The following is a 25,039-nucleotide window of genomic DNA, read 5'->3' as shown; positions in this document are numbered from 1 at the left end:
AGCTAGCACAGCTGGCTCGCACATGGAGTGGCCCGCAGGGGAGCAGGGCAGTGCAGGAGATTTCTCTCCTCTCGCTCCCTCGCCCCCCTCCACTGAGATAAACGGCTGCTGTTTAAACTGAACGATGAGCTTCAAGCTGCATAAAAGATGAGTGATGAAGCTCATCACTCATTGTGCAGTTTAAACAGTGTCCGTTCAGTAGTAAACGACGGCTGTGTTATCTCAATGGAGATGACCCAGCCAGCTGTGCCAGCTCCCGTGCAGGAGCGCTGAGTCACAGGGACGAGTGTCAGGCATTGTTGGTCCGACACTCGTCCTGTGTAAATGGGCCTTAAGATCGGGGGTCCTGTATCCCCCACTGCCTGTCACTGCAGGGATGTTTGACCCACCTGCATTGATGTCACAGGGAATGGACTGCTGGCCGAGCATGTGCAGCGCTCCATTTCTTTCATTGGGGCTGATGGAAATAGCCGATTCACTCAGGGTGAGCTGCAGGGTACTTGCACGACTGTAGCTCCGGTCATTCTCCTCCTCACAGTGGGGTGGACGGGTGTGCAGTAAGCCCCCCATTAAAGAGCACAGGGACACGTTTTTTAGGATCAGTAGGGGTCTCAGCAGTGAGACCCTTACCGATCAGCAAGTTATCCCCTATCCTGGGGCTAGAGGATAACTTGTAATTCGGGTACAACCCCTTTAGAATACTTGTAATAGTTAATACAAGCTATAACATTTTCCTTGTTGTGTTTGGATCAAATAATTTTCGTTTTGAGTTATTAATGCTAGTATTTCTACTTACAGTGGGCAAATGCCTTAGTAAAAGATGGAAAATCTCTCTATGAAAATGAGAAGGCAAAAAGGGAAACTTTTGGGAAAATCTTTAGTAAGTATTTTATTGTGTTTTTCTTATGATTTATTAGTCTGAGCTCACATCTGAGCCATGAGTATGTCATTCAGACCATATCAATAGTGTGATGGTAAAATACTATAATTCTACCGTACATTATATTCAGATCTTCCCCCACCATCCATAGACCATTATACCCTCTGGAGATCTCCTTGTTTAGGACAATGTAGTAGTAGAAAGCAGGCTGCTCCAGATGTAATTATGAATTATTTTAACGTGACCGGCTCAGCTTCTATACCCGACCACGTTGTGGAGACTACACAGCTTGCCCTCCACGTGGCCTTTCTTCATCCACACCTACATTTAGATTTGACAGAGCCTTTGAAGTCGTGAATATGGGGTCATCCATAGATAGAGCTCATTCTAGCATTTAGAAAAATGTTCCTGATACTTCGGATGGATCACCTGTAATGTGTGTGGGAACTCTGCAGCAGGTGATCATTTTGCTTGTCAATCCCCCTGATTATGGAGGGATAGATCAAACTATACATACATTTGCTCTCTTTTACATGATGTTTTAGTGTTGGTGCTGTGGCCACTAATTCCATTTCTGTTCAAACAGGGAAATCCTATTTACGAAATCGTCTCTTTAGAGGACTTGACTCTTGGCCTTCATCTTTCTGTGTATGTATAACTTCATTACTACTTCACTTTTAGCTTTTGGTCGGAAAGGTTTAGTTTCTCCTTAGAGAGACCACCTAGTGGGTGTGAGGAGACTTACAAGGCCATCCATGCTACTCTGGGAAATTTGAATATGCAAATATGCATATATATATGGTGTATCATTACCCCACCCAAACAATGCATTAAAACCGAATTTTATTTAAATGAAACATAACCTCCCCCAGCTCCAACAAAATCTAATTAAGCATGCAAGAAAAAACAAAACATTAAAGACTAACTCTTCCCCACCTTTTCACCTTTCCTTCCAGCCCACTTTCAATCCCATAAACGTTTTTACTGTACCTCTATGCAACCAGTATTCCATATTAACCCTTTCCAATCCACTGTCTGACCTCTGAAGACATTATGATTTAAGGCTGTACAGCTCGGATTTTGGAAGACATCCATCGGGGTTCTCTTACTGTATAGCCAGCCTCCCTACTGTCGGAGCCTATCCAGCGTGTCACCTCATGCAGTACTGGCTTAAGCCAGGATATAGTGCCGTTGTATAACGGCAAAAAAAGAGGAAGTCCCCTAGGAAAACCAGAATACAAATTGGATTGGAAAGGGTTAACTATCCACTATATATATAATCCCAGACCATCGTCCCCAAATTTCCTCAAACGTAGTCAAACAACCTCTTTTTTTTATACATTCTCCTTTTCAATGACACATCTCTTATCTTTGCAATAAATTCTCCCACAGTCAAGGCGGCAGGCGGCATCCAACAAGCAGTAATCGGCTTCTGTACCTGATATAGATGTTTCTGAATTCCCAAATGAGTATGCCCATCCATAATACTCGATGTACAAAATCTGTGAATTTACACTGATATCGACAAGATATATTTTCTTAGTTCTTTCTAATACCCCATTCCAAAATGTACGTAATTGAACACAGTCCCAGATCATATACATTAAATCTGTACCATCCATTTTGCATTTCAGATAGTCTAAGTTTATTCTAATACCCATATAAAACAATTTTAATGGAGTACAATGAACTGTATGCACTAAATATAATTGTAATACCCATTGAGTTTTAGATAGTTGTATCATTGGAATCATACGCGACTCTGCGGCCTATTTTTCATAGCTTATTTGGCCCAAATCTTTTTTGCATTTTTCTTTTACCATTATTGGGAATTGTTGTAAATAATAGGAAAGCATCTGACTATATAAACTATATAAATTACACCCTTTATAGCTCCAGAACACCCAAGAAAATTCACCAAAGGGTGTTGGACCCTAAGCACAGATACTGACCAGACCTGGGCAGCAAATGCATGTCATAATTGAAGAAACTGGAAAATGTAAATATGGGGAACATTGTAAAACTCTCAAAATTGTTCAAAGCTATCAACCCCACCCAATTTTTTCTTTAACTCTTCAACTGTTGCAATTGAAAAAGTATATCCAAACATTTAGAATTGCCATGTTCGTACCATTAATCCCTTTGAGCCTTCAGTTTAAATCTAGCAAATTTCTGATTCCACAATAAACTCCTAAATATCGTATGAACTCTGGAAAAGTATCCTAATGGAATCCAAACCGGAGAATTTTGGCATCAACACAATTTTAATAAGACTTTCCTTGACAATATTCTACAAGGGGAGGAAATTTCCAATCTTAATCTTCTCTTCGAACTTTCATATCAATAGAAGCAAATGGATGGAAATAACTCCCTGGGGCTTAGAAGTCCTCACAACTCGCCAATTAATTGATTTCCCTCACTATTTGTGGTTGCATATGTTCGAATGAAAAATCGACTGGCTAGGGATCCAAAGGAAGAAGTACAGATTTCCCCCAGTTAATAGTAAGACCCAACAACTTACCAAATATATATAAAAAATACCCAGAGATTTACTCACATCTCCTATATACTGCAACAGATCATCTGCATATAATAAGAGACGTTCCTCAATTTCTCCATACTGCAATCCTACTGTATCAGGTGAATGCCTTATCAAACCAGCCAGGGACTTGATTGCCAAAGCAAAGAGAAAAGGGGACAGGGGGCACCCCTGACATGTGCCCCTTTGTAACACCATCTGTCCTTCCCCCAGCTGGGAATACAGCAGTTTAACCCTTGACAAAAACTTCTCCCCAAGCCCATCATATAAAGAACAGCCTATAAATAATTCCACTCAACGCTTTCACAGGCTTTGGTAGCATCGAGTGAAAAAATCACCATACTCCCACTGATGGGCCAGTGGAGACTCAAGTATAACCTCTTTGTTTATAGCGGTTTATTTGTTTAACATAAAGCCATACTGATCCTCATGTGTTAAATGAGTCATAACAAAAAATTAACTGTTCACAAGTACCTTCGACTAAACTTTTTATATCAGTAGTCAATTAAGATATTAGACAATATGAATCATACAGTAAGTCTTAAACATAAAGACATCCATCCAGTTCAGCCTTTAAGATGGGCAGGGCTGACATCTTCCCTTTAAATGGCTTTTAAATAAGCCTTAGTCTAAGGTCTTAGTGACACGTCATTATTTTTCAGCAGTATTTGTGAGCCAAAACCACTAATGGGTCCAAAATATGGAAGAAATAGAAACTTTCCCATTATACTTTCTCTCTGCACATTCCACTCCTGGTTTTGACTTATAAAATACTGATGAAAAATACAAACGTGTGAATAAGCCCTTAGATGAAAATTGTTTTATTCCCATTCTGTTACCTTTTGTAGGCAGAATAGTGTAATTTGCACTGCTTATTGCAAACCTGATGGATACCATAACAGTCAATGATGAATGTTACCCTTCAGTGGTTTTAGTGATCATTCACCATGATAAAGGGGTGTGGTTGACAACATTAAATGGAATTGCTGTTAATGTAGTAGAAGTATCAGAAAAAAGTTCTGCGCTCGAGAAGTGAGGAACAAAAGAAGGGATAAGTGCAATGTCGAGCAGTATATCATTGATAGACACTTACTTTGAAAGGAGGGGGGTGTGATATGCAGAAACCCCCTCCTCTGAATGTCATCCACAGATATCAATTCGCATGGACGTCAGGATGCAGGATACAGTAAAGCTTTATTACAACGGCGACGCGTTTCGGTGTTATTAAAACATCTTTCTCAAACCGACCTACAGATATAAGCAACAGTTCCATGCGAATTGATATCTGTGGATGACATTCAGAGGAGGGGGTTTCAGCATATCACAACCCCCCTCCTTTCAAAGTAAGTGTCTATCAATTATATACTCCTCGACATTGCACTTATCCCTTCTTTTGTTCCTCATTTCTCGAGCGCAGAACTTTTTTCTGATAATTGTGCCATTTTCTATCTGGGGGAGTTCTGATCCTCAGGACCCCTAGTCTTTCTGCAGCTCTCCCCTTTGTGTATCAAGAGGATTGAAGTGAGGAAAGGAGATTAGGTGGAGACATCCCAGCCTTTACCTTTGCCATTTGACGTTTCCTTCCTTGCCAGCATCGATCCCCTGAGGCGCTCTCTACACATTTTCTGCATCAATGTAGTAGAAATGGTTTTCATGAACACCTATACAAGTAAAATGTGGTTAAATGGAAATTGATGTATCTTGATTGGCAGTGTTTTTCTTTTGCCTTCTTCTGGATCAACATTGGGGGGGGGGGGGGATAATAGGCTGAACTGTATGGACATATGTCTTTTATAGGCCTAACATACTGTGTTACTATGTTAAATTTCCTCCATATAGTTTACAGCACATCCCAGTATTTTCAGAGTAGGTTTTTCTCAGAAGAAAAGTATATGTATCTGTTTATTTGTGTGGAGGATTCTAATGTACGGCCTTTTAAAAAAACAAATCCATCATGTGTCCATCAATGTTGCATTTTAAAATCGGTAACATTTAATTTCTATGCCTGTTATTTCATTAAGAATTTTAAATTTACTATTTAGACACGAAAGCCAAGAAGATTTGATAGTGAGCTTCCTGATATCTCGTTAAACGACCTGCAGTTTTTACAGTCGCTCTGTCCTCCAGAAGTCCAGCTTTTCCTCAGGTATTGATTCAGATGTGATTTTAGCTCCCAAAACATTTCTTGTTTAAATTCGCTGGCTTTAAAGGGGTATCTGGTAACATACAGGGGATATAAAAAGTACACAACCCGGTTAAAATGCCAGGTTTTTGTCATGTTAAAAAATCTGACAAAGATGAATCATTTCAGATTTATTTCCACCTGCAATGGGCAATTTCATTGGAAAACAAAATGAAGTCTCAGTTGGAAAAATTTAAAAAAAAAATATATATATATGGTTGCATAGATATGCATGTCCTAAAACTAAGGGCTCATGCCCTTGGCCATGACAGGCGCCGCAAACGGAGTCCGTTACATAGACCGCATAGTCGCCTCTGGATCCACTGTGAAGCTCCCAGAGTGACGCGTCGGCAGTGTCACATTACGCGGTGAGCGGGGCGCGTATTCACGCTATACTTCCGCTGTGCTACAGCGGAAGTATAGCGTGACGGCTGGCTTCCATTGACTACAATGGAAGCCGTCCACGCATATTCCCGCGGCAAATAGGATATGCCGCGGGTTATTTCACGCTGCAGAATTCCGCGGTGGAATTCCACAGCGTGAACATTGAGCTATTAGGTTTAATAGAACCTAATAGCTACGGTGAAATGCTGCGAAAATCCAGCCGTGGGCATTAGTCCTAATACTTTGCTGATGTACCCTTCAACTTTATGACACCATTCATTGTTTTTGGGTAGGTGTCTATCAGCATGGCGCATCCTGGCAGTCTTTGTCCACTCTTCGTTGTAAAAGTGATCCAAATCTGTCAGATTGTGACGGCATTTCGCGTGTAGCGTCCTCTTCAGGTCAACCCACAGATTTTCAATAGCTTTCTGGTCTGGGCTATGGTTGGGCCATTCCAAAACTTTGATCTTTTGGTGAAGCCATTCTTTTGTTGATTTGGAGATCTGCTTTGGCTGGTTGTTGTGCTTAACAGTGAAATTCATCTTCAGCTTTTTAGCAGAGGCCTGAAGGTTTTGTGCCATAATGGACTGATATTTGGACCTGTTCATAAATCCTTCCCAGTTACAGAAGCAGAAAAACAGCTCTAAAGCATAATGCTGCCTCCACTATCTTCACTGTGGGTAAGGGGTTTATTTGGTGATGCACAGCGTTGGCTTTGTACCAAACATACCTTTTGGAATCATGGCTAAAAAGTTCAGCCTTGGTCTCATCAGACCATAACATGTTCTCCCACATACGTTTGGCAGACTTAATGTAGGTTTTGGCAAAACATAGCCAGATTTGGATGTCTTTCTTTGTTTGAAAGGGCTTCCTTCTTTTCACCCTGCCCCACAGCCCAGACATATAAAGAATACAGGAGATGATTGTCACATGCACTACACAACCAGTACTTGCTAGAAAGTCCTACAGCTTCTTTAATGTTGCTGTAGGACACTTGGCAGCCTACCGGACCAATTTTCTTTAGTTTTTTTCATCAATTTTCAAGGGACGTCCAGTTCTTAGTAATGTCACTGTTGTGCCACATTTAATCCACTTCTTGATGGCCGTCTACACTGGTATATGTAAAGCCTTGGAAATTTTTTGGTTCACTGTCTCCTCACTTATACCTTTCAAGTATCAGATCCCTTTGAAGTGTTGTAAGCTCTGTACGGACCAAGTAAGAAAATGTCAGGAAGATCCCACTAGAAGAGGTGAACTTTATATGGGGTAAATCAGAATCACTGTAAATAATGGCAGTTGTGTACTGACTACTATTTATTATGCAGTTTTTAAATGCGATTGGCTAATTTTGGACACAGCCACATCCCCATATATAAGAGGGTGTTCACATTTATGCAACCACATTATTTTAGTTTTGTTATTTTTATTTTTCCACCCTAAATCATTTGTTTTCCAATGGAATTGTGCAGATAATGGGTCACATTGAAGGTGGAAATGAATCTGAAATGATTCATCTTTGTTGGATTTCTTAACATGACGAAAACTAGGGGTGTTGACTTTCCACAGGAGAGGGGATAACTAGCTGATCGGTGGAGATCTGACCCCTTGGATCCTGCCGATCACCACAACGGTGGCCCCAACTCTCCCTGAGAATGGAGTGGCATACTCATCTGATATCTCCTTTGCCTTCTTTGAAATGAATGGAGCAGTGGCTGAGTATGCACACTGCCTCTTTACAGGTGATGTAAGCAGATGGAGTCGGGTTTAAACAAAGAAAAAATTATTTATTCTCACACGATAGAATTAGATTTATACAACACATTCTGTAGCTAAATGTGAAGTTCATGGATTAATGTAAAAATAATTGTCTTTTTGCAGTGAATGTGAAGATTAGTGTGTAAAGCATATCTATGAATACTAACTTTTTGGTTTTTGAGTTTTGTTTTTTGAGATAACTCTCTCTATTTGCCAATACATTTTTCTCTCTGCCCCTCCTGAGGTAGGTAGTGTATGTAATGTGCTCAGCTTAGGAGATGTCTCTCCACTGTCTGCTCACTCTCTACTATCTCACCTGTAGCTAAAACCTGTCCACCTCATCTAGGATTTACAATATTGTAGATTACTTTTTTTGGGCAACAGTAAAGTTTTTGAACACTTCCAAAGAGCATTCAGATATGGAAAGGGGATGTACAGGATGCGGGAAAGTTGGATGATGTCACTTATTACAGAATTATGAAAAAAATTAGTTATTTTTTATGACAAATTAATCCACTTTTCAATAACGTTGGTTACATTGGTGATATTATAATTCAAGACAATATTTATTGGCTATGGGTTGTTTCACATTTGTGGAAGGGATTCCGCTAACCTGCTACCTTCAGGGAGCAGACAATGGGAATCCCTGCGGCTAAACAGATCCGTCTTTGGACAGGGCCAGGCAGACCCCAATGGCTATAATGGGATTTTCTTCCGGTATTGTCAGCCGTATATGCTACGGAGCCTCCAGCTAGAGGTTCTGACGCAGATGTAAAGCTAGCCTAATATCTTTTAAGGCATGGGTGCACAACTCCAGCCCCCAAGACTCCCCCACAGGTCATGTTTTCAGGATATCCTACAGTAAGAACACCTGTGTAATGTCTGAGGCTACGGTTGCCACCTTTGTCACTAAAAAATACCGAGCATGGTAAAAAAAAAAAAGGGGCATGGCTTATCACAGCATTTTTTTTCTCCTTTAGGCTGCCTATCCACGGGCGATTGTTGATTGCGTTACCCGCGGCAATAATCCGGTCACGGGTAATGCAGTAAATGCTTTCCATAGCGTTGCTATGGAAAGCGCAGCTGCGGCGTCCACGAGCGGAGAATCGTAGCAATTCTCCACTCGCAGCATGCTGCGATTCTCCACAGTGATCTTATCTGTCAGATAGACTCACCGCGGAGAACTGACAGCTCTTCCCCCTCCTCCCCCCACGACGGAATATCGCTGGCAATATTCCGCAACGGCCGTGGACAGGGGGCCTTATTATTCCACACACTCTCTGCTCCGTCTCCTCATTACATTTTTCACACTCTGATCCCTCCCCTCCTCCTCATTACCTTTCACCACAGTAGCAGCTTCCTCTTCCTTCCATAGAGCTGCATTAATTAAAAGCCCCGCCCCTTCTAGTCCAGTCAGGTGACCTCCTAGCAGCCCATACACTGTAGCCCATACACTACTAGCAGCGCTTGATCTCTGGAGATGGCGGATGGAATCTTATGTCTGAGTGCCGCCAGTTCATGAGGAAATCAATGCCGGCTGTCAGCTCTGCAGTCCGGCTGTGTACCCGGCCTCCACCGACCACTCATCCGGGATCTCCCTGCAGGAAACATTCAAAAATACCGGCCTGTAATAGAGCTGGTAAAAAAAAAAAAAGCAGAACTGGCCAGGTGGCAACCCTATTTAAGGCACTGATGATAAGTACATCACCTGTGCAATACTGAGTAAATCCAGAAAACATGACCTGTTGGGCTGCCTTGTGGACTGGAGTGGTGCATACTCGCACTCAGATGTATCATTTTCGTGTTTCGTCATTGGAATGGGAAAACTGAATGCCACTGTGGAAGAATCCATCCTATGACAGAAACAAATGGCTCGTAATGGACCTCGTTGTCTGTAACGGGGTCCATCCTGCCATTAAGCTATGTTAATGGACAAAATGGCACAGCATGCTGCGCGGTTTTTGTGCCTGAAGTATGCCAGAGGTTCCGAGTGGGGCCTCAGATGTGAACAGAGCCTTGCTTTGCTTTGTACATCTTTGTGGTTTCCCATTTCTCCATTTTTAATCCTTTATTTTCTCAATATCCCCCCAGTGAATTCCTCTGTTACTGTTGGTCTGTTTCTCCCGCCTCTCTGAGCCCAACAGGTTATCTGCTGTTGGAACGTGCTTTCGAAAACTTGACGGGGATTAAGTATTCAGGAAAAAAAATCACGAAATTTATGCTTCATGCTGCTTTTTGGAATACTCTTTAGTACATTTTTCATGTTCTTATTCCTATTGACATTTCTTATTGTCACAGTGGTGAGTCATAAGAGCAAGCAGGTGGTGACCTGGATGAAAATAAATCTTATTAAATTATAGTTGCATTCAAAAGCAGCATATATGATGTCTGACATTTGAAATATTGCGCAGAACAAGATGAATCCCATTTCACTTTAGAGGGTGGAAAAGATTTATGGTTTGCATGATTGTATATCTCTATTTCAATTTTAATAGTTTCATCAAGCAGACGCCCTTGGGGATCATTGCAACTGTCTATTATTTATAAGGCAGAAAAGTGGTATTTAAAGAGGATCCGTCATAGAGATGGCTTTTTTCTTCCTGTTGGGGCATCTGCTATATGATATAATAATAACATAATGGGTGCTTTTTTTTTGTAAAGGTAGAATCATAGAATGGTAGAGTTGGAAGGGACCTCTAGGGTCATCGACTCCAACCCTCTGCTCAGTGCAGGATCACTAAATCATCCCGGACAGATATTTGTCCAGCCTCTGTTTGTTTGTCCAGTCTCTGTGCAGCTGATTGGGCTGTGGGAAGTGTTAGAAGGGCCTGCGGATTTGAATGCACTCATAGCCCACTTATGGGAGTTCTGAGACTGGACATCGGTGCAGTATTGCCTAAAATAACTTATTAGTCTATAGGAATCTATAATATATATGTTTTCACTGCATTACTGATTTTTATCTAATACATATTCAATTGTAAATTATACATCTGGTCCTAATTCATATTATTTAAATCCCTTAACACTATAGAACATAAATTTACGTCCTGTCTGGGGAGTACTTAGCGCAACAGGACGTAAACTAATGTGAATCCAAACCTTCCTGCAGTGGGAGCCGGCTGTGACAGATAGCCGTCCGTCCGCTGCAACAGCGGGGATTTATCAGAACAGCGATCCACGCTGTTAACCCCCTACTTACCACAATGAATGTACATCGCAGCATGTAAAGGATTCGCAGAGGGAGGGCTCTCCCTGTGTGACGTTATCAGCCCTCCGCAATGTAATCACGGAGGGCCGATGGGTTACCATGCCACCTGATGGCAGAAACTGGTGTCCAGGCCTGCCATGACCTATGATCACTTTTGTAAGTGATAAGTCATTTCAGTACAGACAATGCTTTATTGTAGCAATCATAGATTTTATGGTTCAAGTCCCCTACAGGGACATAAAAAATGTTTTCCAGTTTATATAAAAAAATTTAAAAAAATCCCACATATTTCATACCATTATATTCATAACAACCTTTGCAGTAAATTGACTGCACTATTTATTCTGAACAGCAGAAAAATATAACCCAACTCCCCCTTTAAAAAACAGGGACATGAGATAAAAACGCAATAAAAGTGATCAAAGAAGCCATATGTACCACAAAATGTTACCAATAAAAACTACAGCTCGTCAGGCAAAATACACACCCTCACAGAGCTCCGTCCATGGAAAATGTAAAAGGTTATGCACTTAGAATGCAACAATGTAAAAAAATAATTTAAAAAGGGGTTTTATTGTACAAAAGTAGAAGAACCCCCCCAAAAATGTTGGTATCATCGTAATTGTACCAACCCGCAGGAATAATGTATCGTGTCATTTACGCTACATGATGAACGCTGTAAAAACAAAAAAGGGGGAGGTTGGGGGATGGTACAATTAATGAGTTTTCTCTGTCCTCCAAAAAAATGTAATAAAAGTTTTAAAATACATTATATGTACCCTACAAATGATACCAATAAAAACTACAGTTCGTTATGCAAATAACAAGCCCTCATACGGCTGTGTCAACAAAAAACTAAAAATGTTATGGCCCTTGATAAGTGTAGATGAAAATCCTCCAAAAAAATGTTGCGTTCTTTGGGTCAAAATAGGCCATGTCCTTGAGGGGCTAAAGAGGACGACTAGTGAGAGTCTAAACTGTACCACATAATGCAGAAATAAATAGGGCAGGCTGTTTGAGCTTACAGTGGACAATTTTGAAGAATAACTAAACTTTTAAAATCTTCTGATATGTCATAGTGACCTGTTGGTAGTATTGATCAGTGGGGGTCTGGCTGCTGTGACACCCACCAATTTCAAGAACAACTGGACAGGAGCGCTCGGCTGACCATTGTGCCCATTCAGCTAACTTCTTCTCTGCTTGGAGTGATGTACTGGCTCAGTAGAAAGTTGCTGATCATAGTCGAATGGCGCAGCACTTAGCTTAGCTCTTCTGTCCAGTTTTTATAGATTGTTGGGGGTGTCAACATTCAAACGAATACTTCTGACATGTCCATGTCACTATTAACGTGTCTTTTTTTTTTAAAGTTTACTACACTATTATTTGAAATGAAAATCCTCCTATCTCATGAGAAGAAAAACAGTCAATTATGGTGACTGGATTTTTAGAAGTGTTCTGTGTGTATATCTGTTCTGCCTGCTGTAATGAATGAATGGTTCTGTCTCTAAGAGCCCTTTTAGATGGAATGATTATCGTTCAAACAAGCAAAACTGAACAATAATCATTTGGTCTAAACACAAGCCGAACAGCGAACGAGAATCGTTCGCTTTTCGTCTTTATGCAGACATAAAAACTATCATTGGCTTGTTCATGTATCGTTCAGTTGTAACAGCAATTGTTCAGTCCTCATTTGCTTACACAGGGACTGAACGATTCTCAATAGAATGAGCCAACGATGCACTTGTCTAGACTGTCTGCATGTGAACAAACAAGTTAGCAGTGACGCCATTCGCTCGTTCAGACGAGAATCTGTCTTATAGTATGCTCCTTCCATTTTGTATGATATAGTCTGTAACAATGCTTTGTACTTTTGTTTTAACAAGAGTTGCTCAAAATATTGAAGAATAAAAAGAGACCTCGATGATTAGAACATTCCTAGGCTCTAGAGTGAATGTCTCGGGCCATTGTGCTCTGTTCTCCAATTCTCTAAATAGTTTATTGTTTATACTTACTATACTTTTGTATTCTAAGAAGTTAATCACATAGGTTTGATCGTGTGCATGTGTTGCGTTTGCCTGGCATCTTAGATGTTAAATTCCTTATCTTGCATATTCATATCATGCTTATGTTTCTTTGACCAATGGTAATAAATCAATTATAATAGATTTGAATTATTGTAATTGAAGCATATGCCCTTATAAAAACTGCTGCCTGTCAATCAATAAACAGATCACTTTGGACTTTATTCCTAACTGTGTGGCATGATGTTAATCTCCTCAGCTCAGCTTATCCTAACTAAGAATTTAGACCCCAAAAACATATTATATAGCAAATATAATTGTTTCTACTAACAGGCCTGTTACTATGTACTTTATTGTATACATTCTCTTCCAACAAAAAGACATTTAACATTTTATGTTTGTCTTATTTTCACCTATAGGGTTCCCTTACTTTGTGATTTTGAGCCTCTACACCAGCATGTACGTGCTCTACATAACTTGGTAAAAGCTGCACAAAGTTTGGATGAAATGTCACAGACCATTACAGATCTCTTAAATGAGCAAAAGGTATGTGGTGCTGCCTGGCAGAAGGAATCATACTCTAAGGGTATATATATGCACACTGGTGTTACAAAAGTTCGCCCGGGTTTCTTGGATCGGACAGCACACGGACATCCCATCTGATGTGTGGGAGATTCTATATTGACTTGTCCACAAATAAAGCATGCTGCAATTTTTGTCTTTTACTAAAAAAAAGAAAGCCCAGGTGCATAAAGCATAAACCCATTCAAATGAATATCATGCTATTTTGTTCCAACTTTTGGGCTGATTTTTTGATCTGAAAATCAAATTGAAAAAAATGCACCACAGAAGGGGAAATAAAAAATTAAAAACAATCACAGAAAAACGGCCGTTACTTACTGAGTGAGGAGTGCATATAGATGCATCCTCCTCTCACCATGCAGGTAGCTGACTACCAAATGGAGGAGCCAATAACACCTGTGCTGGACACCGATAATAACAGCCACTCACACTGCCTCTTGATAATGAGAGGGGTGGATGCTTGGTGTTCACTCCCACACATAGTGGATACAGGGTGCCAGACCATTCTGATATATGTAGTTCACCATGCAGACCAGCAACCTATTAATGACGCCATGATAATTCGGCGGGTTGCCCTGCATATCCATCAGTGAACCACATTGGTACTGCCACCCTGGGCTCCCCCTGGAGTCTCAATGCCACACTGCATGTGAATGATAGATAATAAATGCAAGGCATTGGTCGAATGTTGGCCAAGATACATGAGCCCACTAACCACTTCACGGTTCCTTGCGTTGTAGTGGGTCCCTACACTAGTATAAACGCATCACAGAAGGGGAAATCAAGAATTAAAAACAATCACAGAAAAATGGCCGTTACTTACTGAGTGAGGAGTGCATATAGATGCATCCTCCTCTCACCATGCAGGTAGCTGACTGCCAAATGGAGGAGCCAATAACACCTGTGCTGGACACCGATAATAACAGCCACTCACACTGCCTCCTAATAATGAGGGGGGTGGATGCTTGGTGTACACTCCCACACATAGTGGGTACAGGGTGCCAGACCATTCTGATATATGTAGTTCACCATGCAGACCAGCAACCTATTAATGACGCCATGATAATTTGGCGGGTTGCCCTGCATATCCATCAGTGAACCACATTGGTACTGCCACCCTGGGCTCCCCCTGGAGTCTCAATGCCACACTGCATATGAATGATAGATAATAAATGCAAGGCATTGGTTGGATGTTGGCCAAGATACATGAGCCCACTAACCACTTCATGGTTCCTTGCGTTGTAGTGGGTCCCTACACTAATACAAATGCATCACAGAAGGGGAAATAAAAAAATTAAAAACAATCACAGAAAATGGCCGTTACTTACTTATTTGCTCCTCCATTTGGTAGTCAGCTACCTGCATGGTGAAAGGATGCATCTATATGCACTCAGTAAGTAACGGTCAAATTGAAAAAAAAGCCCATGTGCATGTACCCTCACTTACATGAAAAATTAGCTGATTCATTGCCATCGTGATTTATGTTACACGACCATCACAATTTTTGTAACTTTAGCAATATTGTTTTAACAAAAATTGACACTTGATCTCATCTCTCCATTTTTAATTTTTAGGTTTCTAATGGCCAGCTTTCCCCCCAATCTGTAACAACACCAAGGATTGAAAATGCAACAGAAACTACAACTACTACCTCATCCAAGTCTCCTCCATCACTCAGTCTTCAGGGTCCCATTTGTCCTTCTGTTGCCATTCCAGGACCTTTAGAAGAACTGTCACCAGACAGCATTGATGCTCATACATTTGACTTTGAAACAATTCCCCATCCAAATATTGAACAGGCTATTAAACAGGGTTCTTTGGATTTGGACTCATTGGCAGATAGTCCAGAATCTGATTTTATGTCTGCAGTCAATGAGTTTGTTATAGAGGAAAATCCTGTCTCTCCCAATATTAGTGATACACAGAGTCCCGAAATGATGGTAGAGTCTCTGTATTCTTCAGTTATAAATGCAATTGACAACAGACGTATGCAGGATACAAAGAGTAAAGCAAAAGACGACAGTGTTGAAAATGCTTCTTTGAAAATACTTCTGGAGAAATGTAAAACAGTCGCCCAAGAATCACAGGCTAACTTAAGGAATTTCAAAGAAGAGCTTTGCTATTTAAGGAAACACATACAAAGAGAACAGAGTGAATTTGCAAATGCTATTAAAACCGTTTCTGCTGAGATTCTAATTATGATTGAATGCACCAAGGTTTCGCTTGAAACCACCTTAAAAGCGCAGATTTTAGAGGAACGGCAGCTTTTAGAAGAATCGTATGAGAAACGACTCCACATATCAAAGCAGGATCATGAAGTGAATGAGGAAACCATTGCCAAGTTGAAACTTGACATTGCAGGCCTAAAAGATAATTTGCAGAGTAAAGATAATGAATTTTCTGCAATCAGAAGGGAAAATGAGACCTTTCTTTGTTTACAGAGTGAAAAGGATGAAAAAGTTATCCGCCTTGAAAGTGCCATGAGGGAGCAGACATGTGAAGTTCAGAAGCTGAAGCAGTCTCGGGAAGCAGCGCTGGAGGATTTTAAGAAGCTTCATGCTGAAAACGAAGAAAAACTTCAACTTCTTAAGGAGGAATTGACAATTTTAGAGCAAACACATTTAAAAGAATTAGAAGAAAATTTAAAGCTCAGGCATGGACAAGAACTTGAAAATGTAATAACAGAACATAAGTGTAATCTAGAAAAGTTGAAAAATGAAAATAAGCTCAAAATTGACCAATTGCAGGAATCTTCAGCAACCACTGCTCAGGAGAAGGAATCTCAGTTGCAAGAATTACATTCTAGACTTTCCGAGCTCTCTGACATTCGATGTAAATTGGAGATGGAGTTGGCATTTAAAGAAGGAGAAATAGATGAAATGAAGTTAATGCTTGAGGAAAGTAAAATGCAACAACAGGATGACCTAAAATGTCAACTTGAAGAGAAGACAGAAGTCCTGAAGAAGGAGATTGAAACCCTGAATAGCCTGATACAAATTCAGAAAGATGAACATGAGCTAGGACTTACCCAACTTCAAACAGTATTGACAACAGAAAAAAATCAATGTATTTCAGAGCTTTTATTAAGGCACGAAGCAGAAACCAGTTCATTGCAAAGGGACATTAACCACTTAACATCGGTCTATCAAAAAGGTCTACAAGCAGAGAGTAAACTCCAGGACGAGTTAGGTGTACTACGTAGTCAACTGGATCATAGTTTGAAAGCCCTTGAAAAACAAACGGAAGAACATGAAAAGTCTGTAAAGGAGCAGAAGGACTTTTATGAATCGTCCATTCAGAAACTTGAGGAAGAACGAGATCACATTTTGACCACGCAAAAGCTCGAAAGAGAATCACTTGTACAGAAATGTATGTCTGAAAAAGAGGAATGTGCGCACCTTGCTCTGAAAGACTTTGACATACATAGGCAAAGTGTTGAAAAAGAACTTTTAGAAAAAATTCAACTCCTTGAGCAGGAGTTAGGCAAGAGGTAGGAAGAGATCTTCCTTTCTTTTCCTAAGCTCGGTGAAAAATAATGTCAATTTTTTGTCTTTACCAGTATGTTACAAACCTTTTTAATTATCTGGGATGAGATTTGCACTGTGAACATGTTTTTTCGTCCACATATGCTAGTATTTCCGCACATAATATTTGATGAATGGTCTCTTTTTGGAACAAAGCTGTGGAATATTGCCTCAAAAAATATCTACAGATGGTTCCAAAACGGAATTTTATAAATCGTGTGACACGTTAACGTTTAACCCTTATTTGGCTAGATTATGCATTCAGCTATTTCTTTCTGAAGCTGTAGCAGCTCTTTGGCAGTGTTTGACAATGAGCAGACTTTTCTTTGAACTTATGTAGGAAACATTGAGAAGACATTGAGGAGCCAATTCGGTGCACCACCCACTTAGTTTTATGTTTTCTTATTTTTCACCTTGATCTCTATTTTTATCCTCCAAAGTTACCCCCAATTAGTTTCCTACTTTTCCCATGTCTTTATATACAGGTGAGGTTCACCCATCTTACTTATGTGCACAGCGATGTGAAACTTTTACATTAGCAAATATTACAAAGTTTCTCCACCAGGATTTCCTTAAAGTGGCAATATGGTTCACAATTAATAAAAAAGTTCATTATACATGAAGTATGTATTGATTTACTTGCCTGGTGCCCTACTTCTCGATGCTGATGCCACGGTTGGTGCCAACTCCAGTCCCCTCTTCATGTATTTAAATTGGCTATCAGAATCTCAGTCTACCCTATGGGGGCTTTGATGGTCTCAGGGCTAGCATCTGCAAGGGAGAATAGAGGATGCACATTGTGACCACCTTGCACAACTGAAGGGGGGGCTGGGAGTGGGACAAATACGGAAGCAATCTGGAAAAGGATGGCACCAGTTATAGTAACTATATATTTTACATGTATAGTGAAATTGTTACTGTGAACCAGAATGTTGCTTTAATATGTTTCTGCTACTTAAATTCCTCCTTTTTGAAGCCAAAGCATTTTGAGACTTTTACTGTCAATGGCTCCAAGGAAAAAGGCACAGGGAGTTTGACTATCCTGCTGCTGTCGTCTGATAAATCGAATGTCTCCCGCTCGTTTCAGCAGTATTCTGGCTTTTATCCTTTTTTCAGCAGAGAAAGTTTATTCTAGTGAAAGTTTTGCAGTAATATAATATTCTAATCTAGTTTTTGAGATTTGTTGTTCTGCTTATATAATGAACGCAATGATGGCCAGGGCAGATTTCTTTTCTCCTAGAAGTACACCATTAATGGTACACACTGTAGGTTCTCATTGTGAAAGCTATCAGAGCTCTAGATAATACAATTCCCTAATTAATAAACACAAGATATATTCTTTATCTTATTACTTAAAGTTCTAGGAATAGTTTGTGGTTACATGAAGACTGCTTCCACTTGGTGACGTCTTACTGACTACCTCTCAGGTTGTGGATTTGTTCGGACATACTAATATATCTCATGGAAATATTTATATAACGTGGTATATGGGATGATGCTACTAAAACCAATCTGTTTCCTACATTCATACATACATTATGAAGAAACAGGATACATAATTCTCATATTTTCTTCACATTGGCATCAGTAATGGTTAACCTACTATTAGATCTGTGGTGGTCCCACCCTGCTGATCCGTTGTTTGAAGGGGCTACAATATTTTGTCTAGTGCCATTTCCCCTCTATTGTTTAATTAGTAGCACCTGTCCCCTGGTATTGCAGTTCACTACAGCTTCATCCCATTAAAGTGAATTGGACTGAGTTACAATATCAGGCACAGCCAGTTGTGCCCGATGAACAATGAAGCGGATGCGGCTCCTTCAAGAACTGATGGGCAAGAGCTCAGAGAGTTGCACCCCCCACTAAACTAATATTGATGGTCTATCCTAAAGATAAGCCATCAGTTTGAAAGACGAGATACCTGCTTTACTGATCTAATACTCTCTAGACTTGATTCGTGCATTGTTTAATGTTAGAGTACCCCAGTTTACTCTGCATCTCTGTTGATAATGAAAAAAGTTGACAGGTGACGATGCGATTTCAAGATCTCTTATGTGCCCTAGAAATCATTTTTGGAGGTAAATGAGTTCTGTGTCATCAACAAGATCGGTAATAATTTTTATTTGTAAAAATGTGGTTTTGTTTTATACAGAACCTAGAAAAAACAAATGGGCCTCTTTGATCTTTTTTTGTTCTGTTCTGTAAGATCGTTGACATGGAAAGTAGAATTAATAAGGCTTTAATTAATAAGACATTGTTATACAACATACAAATATGTTCAGATGTGCTTTAAATCTGCTTTGCAAACCAGTCATTTGTCACTTGACCCCATGCCTGAAGTTTTGTTTTTAGGAATTGAATTCTTCACATCCAGGGCTCTACTATCTACCCCCCCCCCCCCCCCCTCAATGACCCGTTATAGTGCATGTGATCTCCAGGCCCCTCTAGTACCATGTTTCCCCGAAAATCAGACATATCCTAAAAATAAGCCCTACCATCATTTTTCAAGATTTTCAGGGAAGCTTGAATTATAAGCTTTACCCCGAAAATAAGCCCTAGTTACATTGCATTTAAAAAAATAGGAATACATTACCTAGCAGACTTAGTCCGGGTCTCTCCCACTGCTCTCAAGAGCTCCAGTGTGGTTGCCCCAGTCCTCGGCCCCCCCACACAAAATCACTTCCCGGTTACGGGATTCATAAATCCCTCCTCCACAAAGCGATGACTGTGATTGGTTCTTTGAGCGCCATTCAGCCAATCCATGCAGCGCTCAATGAACCAATATGAACCAGTGCTGCATTGATTGGCTGAGCAGCACTCAAAGAACCAATCACAGCCATCGCTTTGTGGAGGTAGGATTTATGAATTAGCTGAGCTGCAGCTCAGCCAATTCATAAATGCCAGCACCATGATGTTATTGCTGTGATTGGTTCTTCGAGTGTCGCTGCTCAGCCAATCAATGCAGTGCTTGAAGAACCAATCACAGCCATTGCTTTGTGGAGGCGAGTTTTATGAATCCTGTAACCAGGAAGTGATCCTGTGTGAGCGGCCGAGGACTGCATTAACTGCGCCGGGGCTCTGGAGAGCAGTGGAAGGGACCTGGACCGAGCCTACTAGCTAAGTAAAATAAGATATACACAAAGATAAGACCTAGTGCCTCTTTTGTGGCAAAAATTAATATAAGACAGTGTCTTATTTTCAGAGAAACATGGTAGATGCACATAAGGTAGAGCATGTATAGTACAATTCTAAGCTTATCACATTCTATATGCTCAGTACCTTACTTAAATTACTCTGCTAAGAGTGAAGGAAAATTAGGGCGGAGCTTATATCACATGGCCGGAGTATTACTGAATTCTGGAAGGATGGACGCTGTTGGTACATTAGACCAAACGGAGGTGAATGAGGCATCCTGAAGGTGCATATACACCAGATAACTAAGTGTAAAATAGATTGTCCATGAGCCCGCTATCCGCTAGCAAGCACTTCTACCAGTTTGTTTTAGTGTTTGTGAGCCTCTTAGCACTCTGACCTCCTTCTGATGGAAATATCTGACATTTCTCTATGATGTTTCAAAAGTTGTTTTTTTTTATGACAGTTACACTTTACCTATATTGTAATAATATAGAACTTAATAGCAATGTTGTTTTTTTATCATGTTTATCAACTCTCTTTTCTACGTTTTAAGTTCTTCTGGGTTTGCACATAGTCTGGTTTGTGAGCTTCAAGAAAAGCTTCATCAGGAGAAGCAGCTGATCTCTGAGCAACTTGACCAGCAGGAAAAGAAAAAAAATGAAGAACTGCAAAACCTCAGGATCTCCCTTATAGCAGAACAACAGGTTGGTAACAACAGGGCATATCGCTTTAAAGAAGCTGTGCCATCACTGAATGTTATCCCCCATCCATAGGATAGAAGATAACTTTCTGATTGGTGGAGGTCTAATTTCTGAGACCCTCACTGATCCTGAGAACGGGAGTTCTGATGGTCCTTGTATTAAAGGAGCAGTGGTCAAACATGCTCACCGCCACTCCATGTAGTTCAGTGAGATAGCGGAGGGCTTGAACTTGACTGTGACAGTCCTATTGAAAAGAATGGAGCTGCGATGACTATTATAAACCACTGCTCTATTCATGTGGAGACTTTTGGGACCCTTGGCTGTTGATTCTTTCCCCTCCCCAAGTCAGAAAGGGGATAACTTTGAATATTGGAACAACCCTATTAAGATATATTCAGGCCATATTTTGTATCGGTGTTTTGAATCCAACTTCAAAGTTAGATATGTAGAAGACTAGAAAGGAGTTTAACTGTTCCCATTATATTTTCCCTGGTTTTAGGATCTACTCCTGGCTTTGGCTTAATATACTGCTGCAAATGTTTGACCAAATCTACAATGTATGAATTAGGTTGAAGGCAGTTTTCCAGTTTTGCCAAATACAATTCTTTACAGTTTTCTAATATATTTTCTGTATTAATTTCTAACACATTTCAGGATCTCTGCTTGTAGTCTTTGAATAAGAACTTTCATTGTTTAATTTCTATGGATTATGTAATGTTCACAGGAGTGCTTCGCTTGTTAGAAGAGTTAATTCTAATAACTGTACCTTTAACAAGCTGGCACCACTGTGGTCATCACATGACCAGGACAGATGATTGTTTTGTCCTTCAAAAGAAAAATGAAGACTCACATTCATAGACAGCAAACACACATCTTGAGAACTCGGAGGAAATGAATACGCATATGGTATATTTAGAAAAATGCACAATGTTTAATTACATAATGATTATACTTTATTGGCTTAAACTGGAATACCCCTTTAATAACTAGTTTGTGAAGTCTTTCAATATTTTGCGTCTTTTGAGTTGTCACGGATTACCAAGTGTTAATCACTACTGGCAGCTAGTACAGTTCTCAATTGAGGTTGTTGCCAAGTTTTCCACACACCCTCTATGACAATATTATACAGACAAATGAGGAAGATGGAACTATCTCTGCAGCGCCACCTATTGAATGGCAGCATTCCTACAAATCAATGCCTGACCGTTTATATAGGTTAATGCAACAATGATTGGGAATTGAGAAGCAAGCCAAAATCCATACACAGACAGCTGTTTCGGGCTGTTTGCCTCTCATCAGTGGGCAGTAGGATTCTGGCTTGGCTAGTGAGAGGTCTATGACGTGAGTCGGAAGGGGTATCATCGCTCCCAAAGGAGAGCACCTAGAAGGTGAGAGGAGAGCGCATAGAGGAGAGCGCAGATGCAGCGGAAGAAGAAAAAAAGTGAACATGCTGCGGCCAGCTATTCCGCGCGGCAGCGCCGGCTTCTGCTGCCTTTTCCACTGCGAATTCGCCGTCCCTTGTGGACGAGATTTCTGAGAAATCTCGTCCACATGGCTGGGTAATCTCGGGATTAGCGGCCGCAGGCTGATTTGCCGCGGCAAAATTCCGGACGGAATTTCCACAGCAAATCCGCCCTGTGTGAACCCAGCCTCAGAGTGTCAGGTTGTCACATACTGTACTAATGTATGTCCCAGCGAGAAACCCCCGACAGTGTATGTGGTTTGGCATGGAATGGGTGCGCTGTGAGGAGGAGAAGCTGAACATTTCGAAAAAAAATTGAAAGTGCAGTTACTTTTATAATTTACTCAAAAATTTGTATACGGAGTAACAGGGAAATGGCACAATGCAGAGCTCTAAGAAATGATGCTCCAGAATTGTTCGTTCACACAATAAGTACCAAGTACTGTAAATGTACGGCGCTTGGTCCTGGGCTTAACCCTTTCCAATCCACTGTCTGACGGCATTATGATTTAAGGTTGTACAGCTCCGATGTTGGAAGACATCCTTCAGGGTTCTCTTACTGTATATTGCCAGCCTCTCTGCTGTCTAACATGTCACCTCATGCAGTACTGGCTTTAGCCAACATATAGCGCCGTTGTATAACGGCAGAAAAAGAGTAAGCCCCCTAGGAAAACCAGGAAACAAATTGGATTGGAAAGGGTTAAAGCCCAGCTATATGTAAAATTATGCGGAGATTAAAGCCTCCTTGTTCTGCAATCAATCAGAAGCAGGATGGGTTGTCAGCTCTTAGTCACAGCGGATACCTCGGAGGAGGAGGGAGAAATGGGTTTTAACCCTTTCTGCCTCCTCCTTTATTTAGTACACATCGCTCAATGAGCGTGATGTACTAAAAAAGTGAATGTGTAAATCTTTCTTCCACTATGCGAGCCAGCAGTCAGTGATCGCCAGGTGAGTTCTGGCACAGCAGAGCTACATGGTCCCAGCAGACCCTGGCCAGCTCTGAAGGTGGCTATTGTCACTACAGGGCATGTTTTTCCCTGTAACTGCGGCTACTGCTCCAGCTACAGTGGAAAAATGTCAAATTTTAAAAAAAGCAAAAAACCTGAATGTACCTCAGAGGTCTTTTATGACGTCATGGGGGACATAGTAAGAAGAATAATTACATAAATTAAACAAAATTACAGAATAAAACAACAATATATACATAAAAAAGAAAATAACCCAAAGCTGATGCCAACCAAAACTGTCGCTATATTGACCTGTAATCCCAAACCATACATATTATATATCAAAACGTCCGAAACAAAATGAGGAACTCATTCCCATACTTCAATTCAGCGTAAATATACAAATTAAAAAAAACTAAACTATAAATTTAAAAAAATATGTTTTTTTAGCTTTTTACATCCAATAAAACTAAAAAACTGGGGGGAAAAAGTCAGTGAAAAGGATATTATAAATAGCCCTGTATATCACGGGGAAAAACGCAGCAAAAATAATTTTGGTAGCTAAAGAGAAAAAAAATAGAGCAATAAAACTACCACATGAGTAAAATCCCTAAAAAGTGTCTGGTCCGTAAGTTACAAAACAGCCTGGTCCTTAAGGGGTTAATGGAAAATACCAGTATTTATTAAACTAGACATGTCAGGAACACTGGCAGATCCTCTTTAAGGGGCATGGAAATTGCAGGATTAGGGTTTATGAACCAAGAGGTTAAGGATGAACATGAGCGTAAAATGTAGACTATACGATAATCTGATTCCCTGCCGCCGCAGTGAGAAGACTTCAGGCACCATCTTCTTGGTTTTCCTTCAGCAGGCAATAACTCGTAGCTCTCAACAGTTACAAATTAAAGAAGAATGATCGAGATGCTCAGTCTACCTCCAATCATCTTGACCATGATAGTTAGATTTATGCCAGGGCTACATGGCAACTTCAGCCATGGTCTTCTAAACTAACAGTAGTCAATGTGGGTCATTTTATGAGTGGCAACACAACCCACATTGACACGTGTTGGATTAGGAAATCACAGGACTATACAGGGTTTTTTGGCTGTGTGACTTGTATCATGGCCAAAGTTGCTATGTAGCCCTAGCCGTATAGTACATTTTCTGTTTTACTTTATTCCTCATTAATTACACTGTTCATCAAAAAAAAGAGCGATTAGTATCTGCAGGGAATATTCTATGAATAATTAGATTTATGACTGGATTGCCTCTTTGTTTCCCATAGACAAACTTTAACACTGTCTTAACAAGAGAACGACTTAAAAAAGAAAATATAATTAATGAACTTAATGAAAAGCTGAAGAGTGTTACACAGCAGCAGGAAAGAGATAAAGGTAAGTGGGCTTTATTGGAGAAGATCAAACTATCAATCCTGACATATGTTGCAGAATGTTTGAGCTTAACGTGCCATGAACTGTGTGTGTAATATACCGAGTGAGGCAAAACTCTGCACAAAACCCATTTAACTGGTGTAAAAAGGAGAAAACGGACTTCCAATGTGTGAAAGTGTTAACTGTGAGGGAGAAGACTTTTTCGTCAGCCATTTTGAAATCCGCCATATTGAATTCAGCTCAGGTTTTTTCAAATGGGAAGGAGGGCCATGTGATCTGGCTAGAATTAACTCAGAAATGCCCTTTTGCCCTATCTTACAATTGT

General features: G+C 40.4%; 1 protein-coding gene across 2 annotated transcripts in view; it reads left to right on the top strand.

Moving 5' to 3' along the window:
* RB1CC1 (RB1 inducible coiled-coil 1) overlaps positions 1 to 25,039 on the top strand; it is a 131,949-nt gene that overhangs the window by 74,334 nt on the left and 32,576 nt on the right. For both annotated transcript variants that reach the window (XM_066578082.1, XM_066578081.1), the window contains exons 10-16: positions 799 to 880; positions 1,467 to 1,528; positions 5,462 to 5,565; positions 13,392 to 13,518; positions 15,129 to 17,044; positions 20,767 to 20,917; positions 24,609 to 24,717. In XM_066578082.1, the coding sequence (XP_066434179.1) occupies positions 799 to 880; positions 1,467 to 1,528; positions 5,462 to 5,565; positions 13,392 to 13,518; positions 15,129 to 17,044; positions 20,767 to 20,917; positions 24,609 to 24,717 (2,551 nt within the window). The remainder of the gene's footprint in view (positions 1 to 798; positions 881 to 1,466; positions 1,529 to 5,461; positions 5,566 to 13,391; positions 13,519 to 15,128; positions 17,045 to 20,766; positions 20,918 to 24,608; positions 24,718 to 25,039) is intronic.

The sequence above is a fragment of the Eleutherodactylus coqui genome, chromosome 9, assembly GCF_035609145.1.
Source record: "Eleutherodactylus coqui strain aEleCoq1 chromosome 9, aEleCoq1.hap1, whole genome shotgun sequence".
Lineage (NCBI taxonomy): Eukaryota > Metazoa > Chordata > Amphibia > Anura > Eleutherodactylidae > Eleutherodactylus > Eleutherodactylus coqui.
The sequence above is the reverse complement of the archived record's forward strand: the minus strand, read 5'-3'. Positions and strand labels throughout refer to the sequence as shown.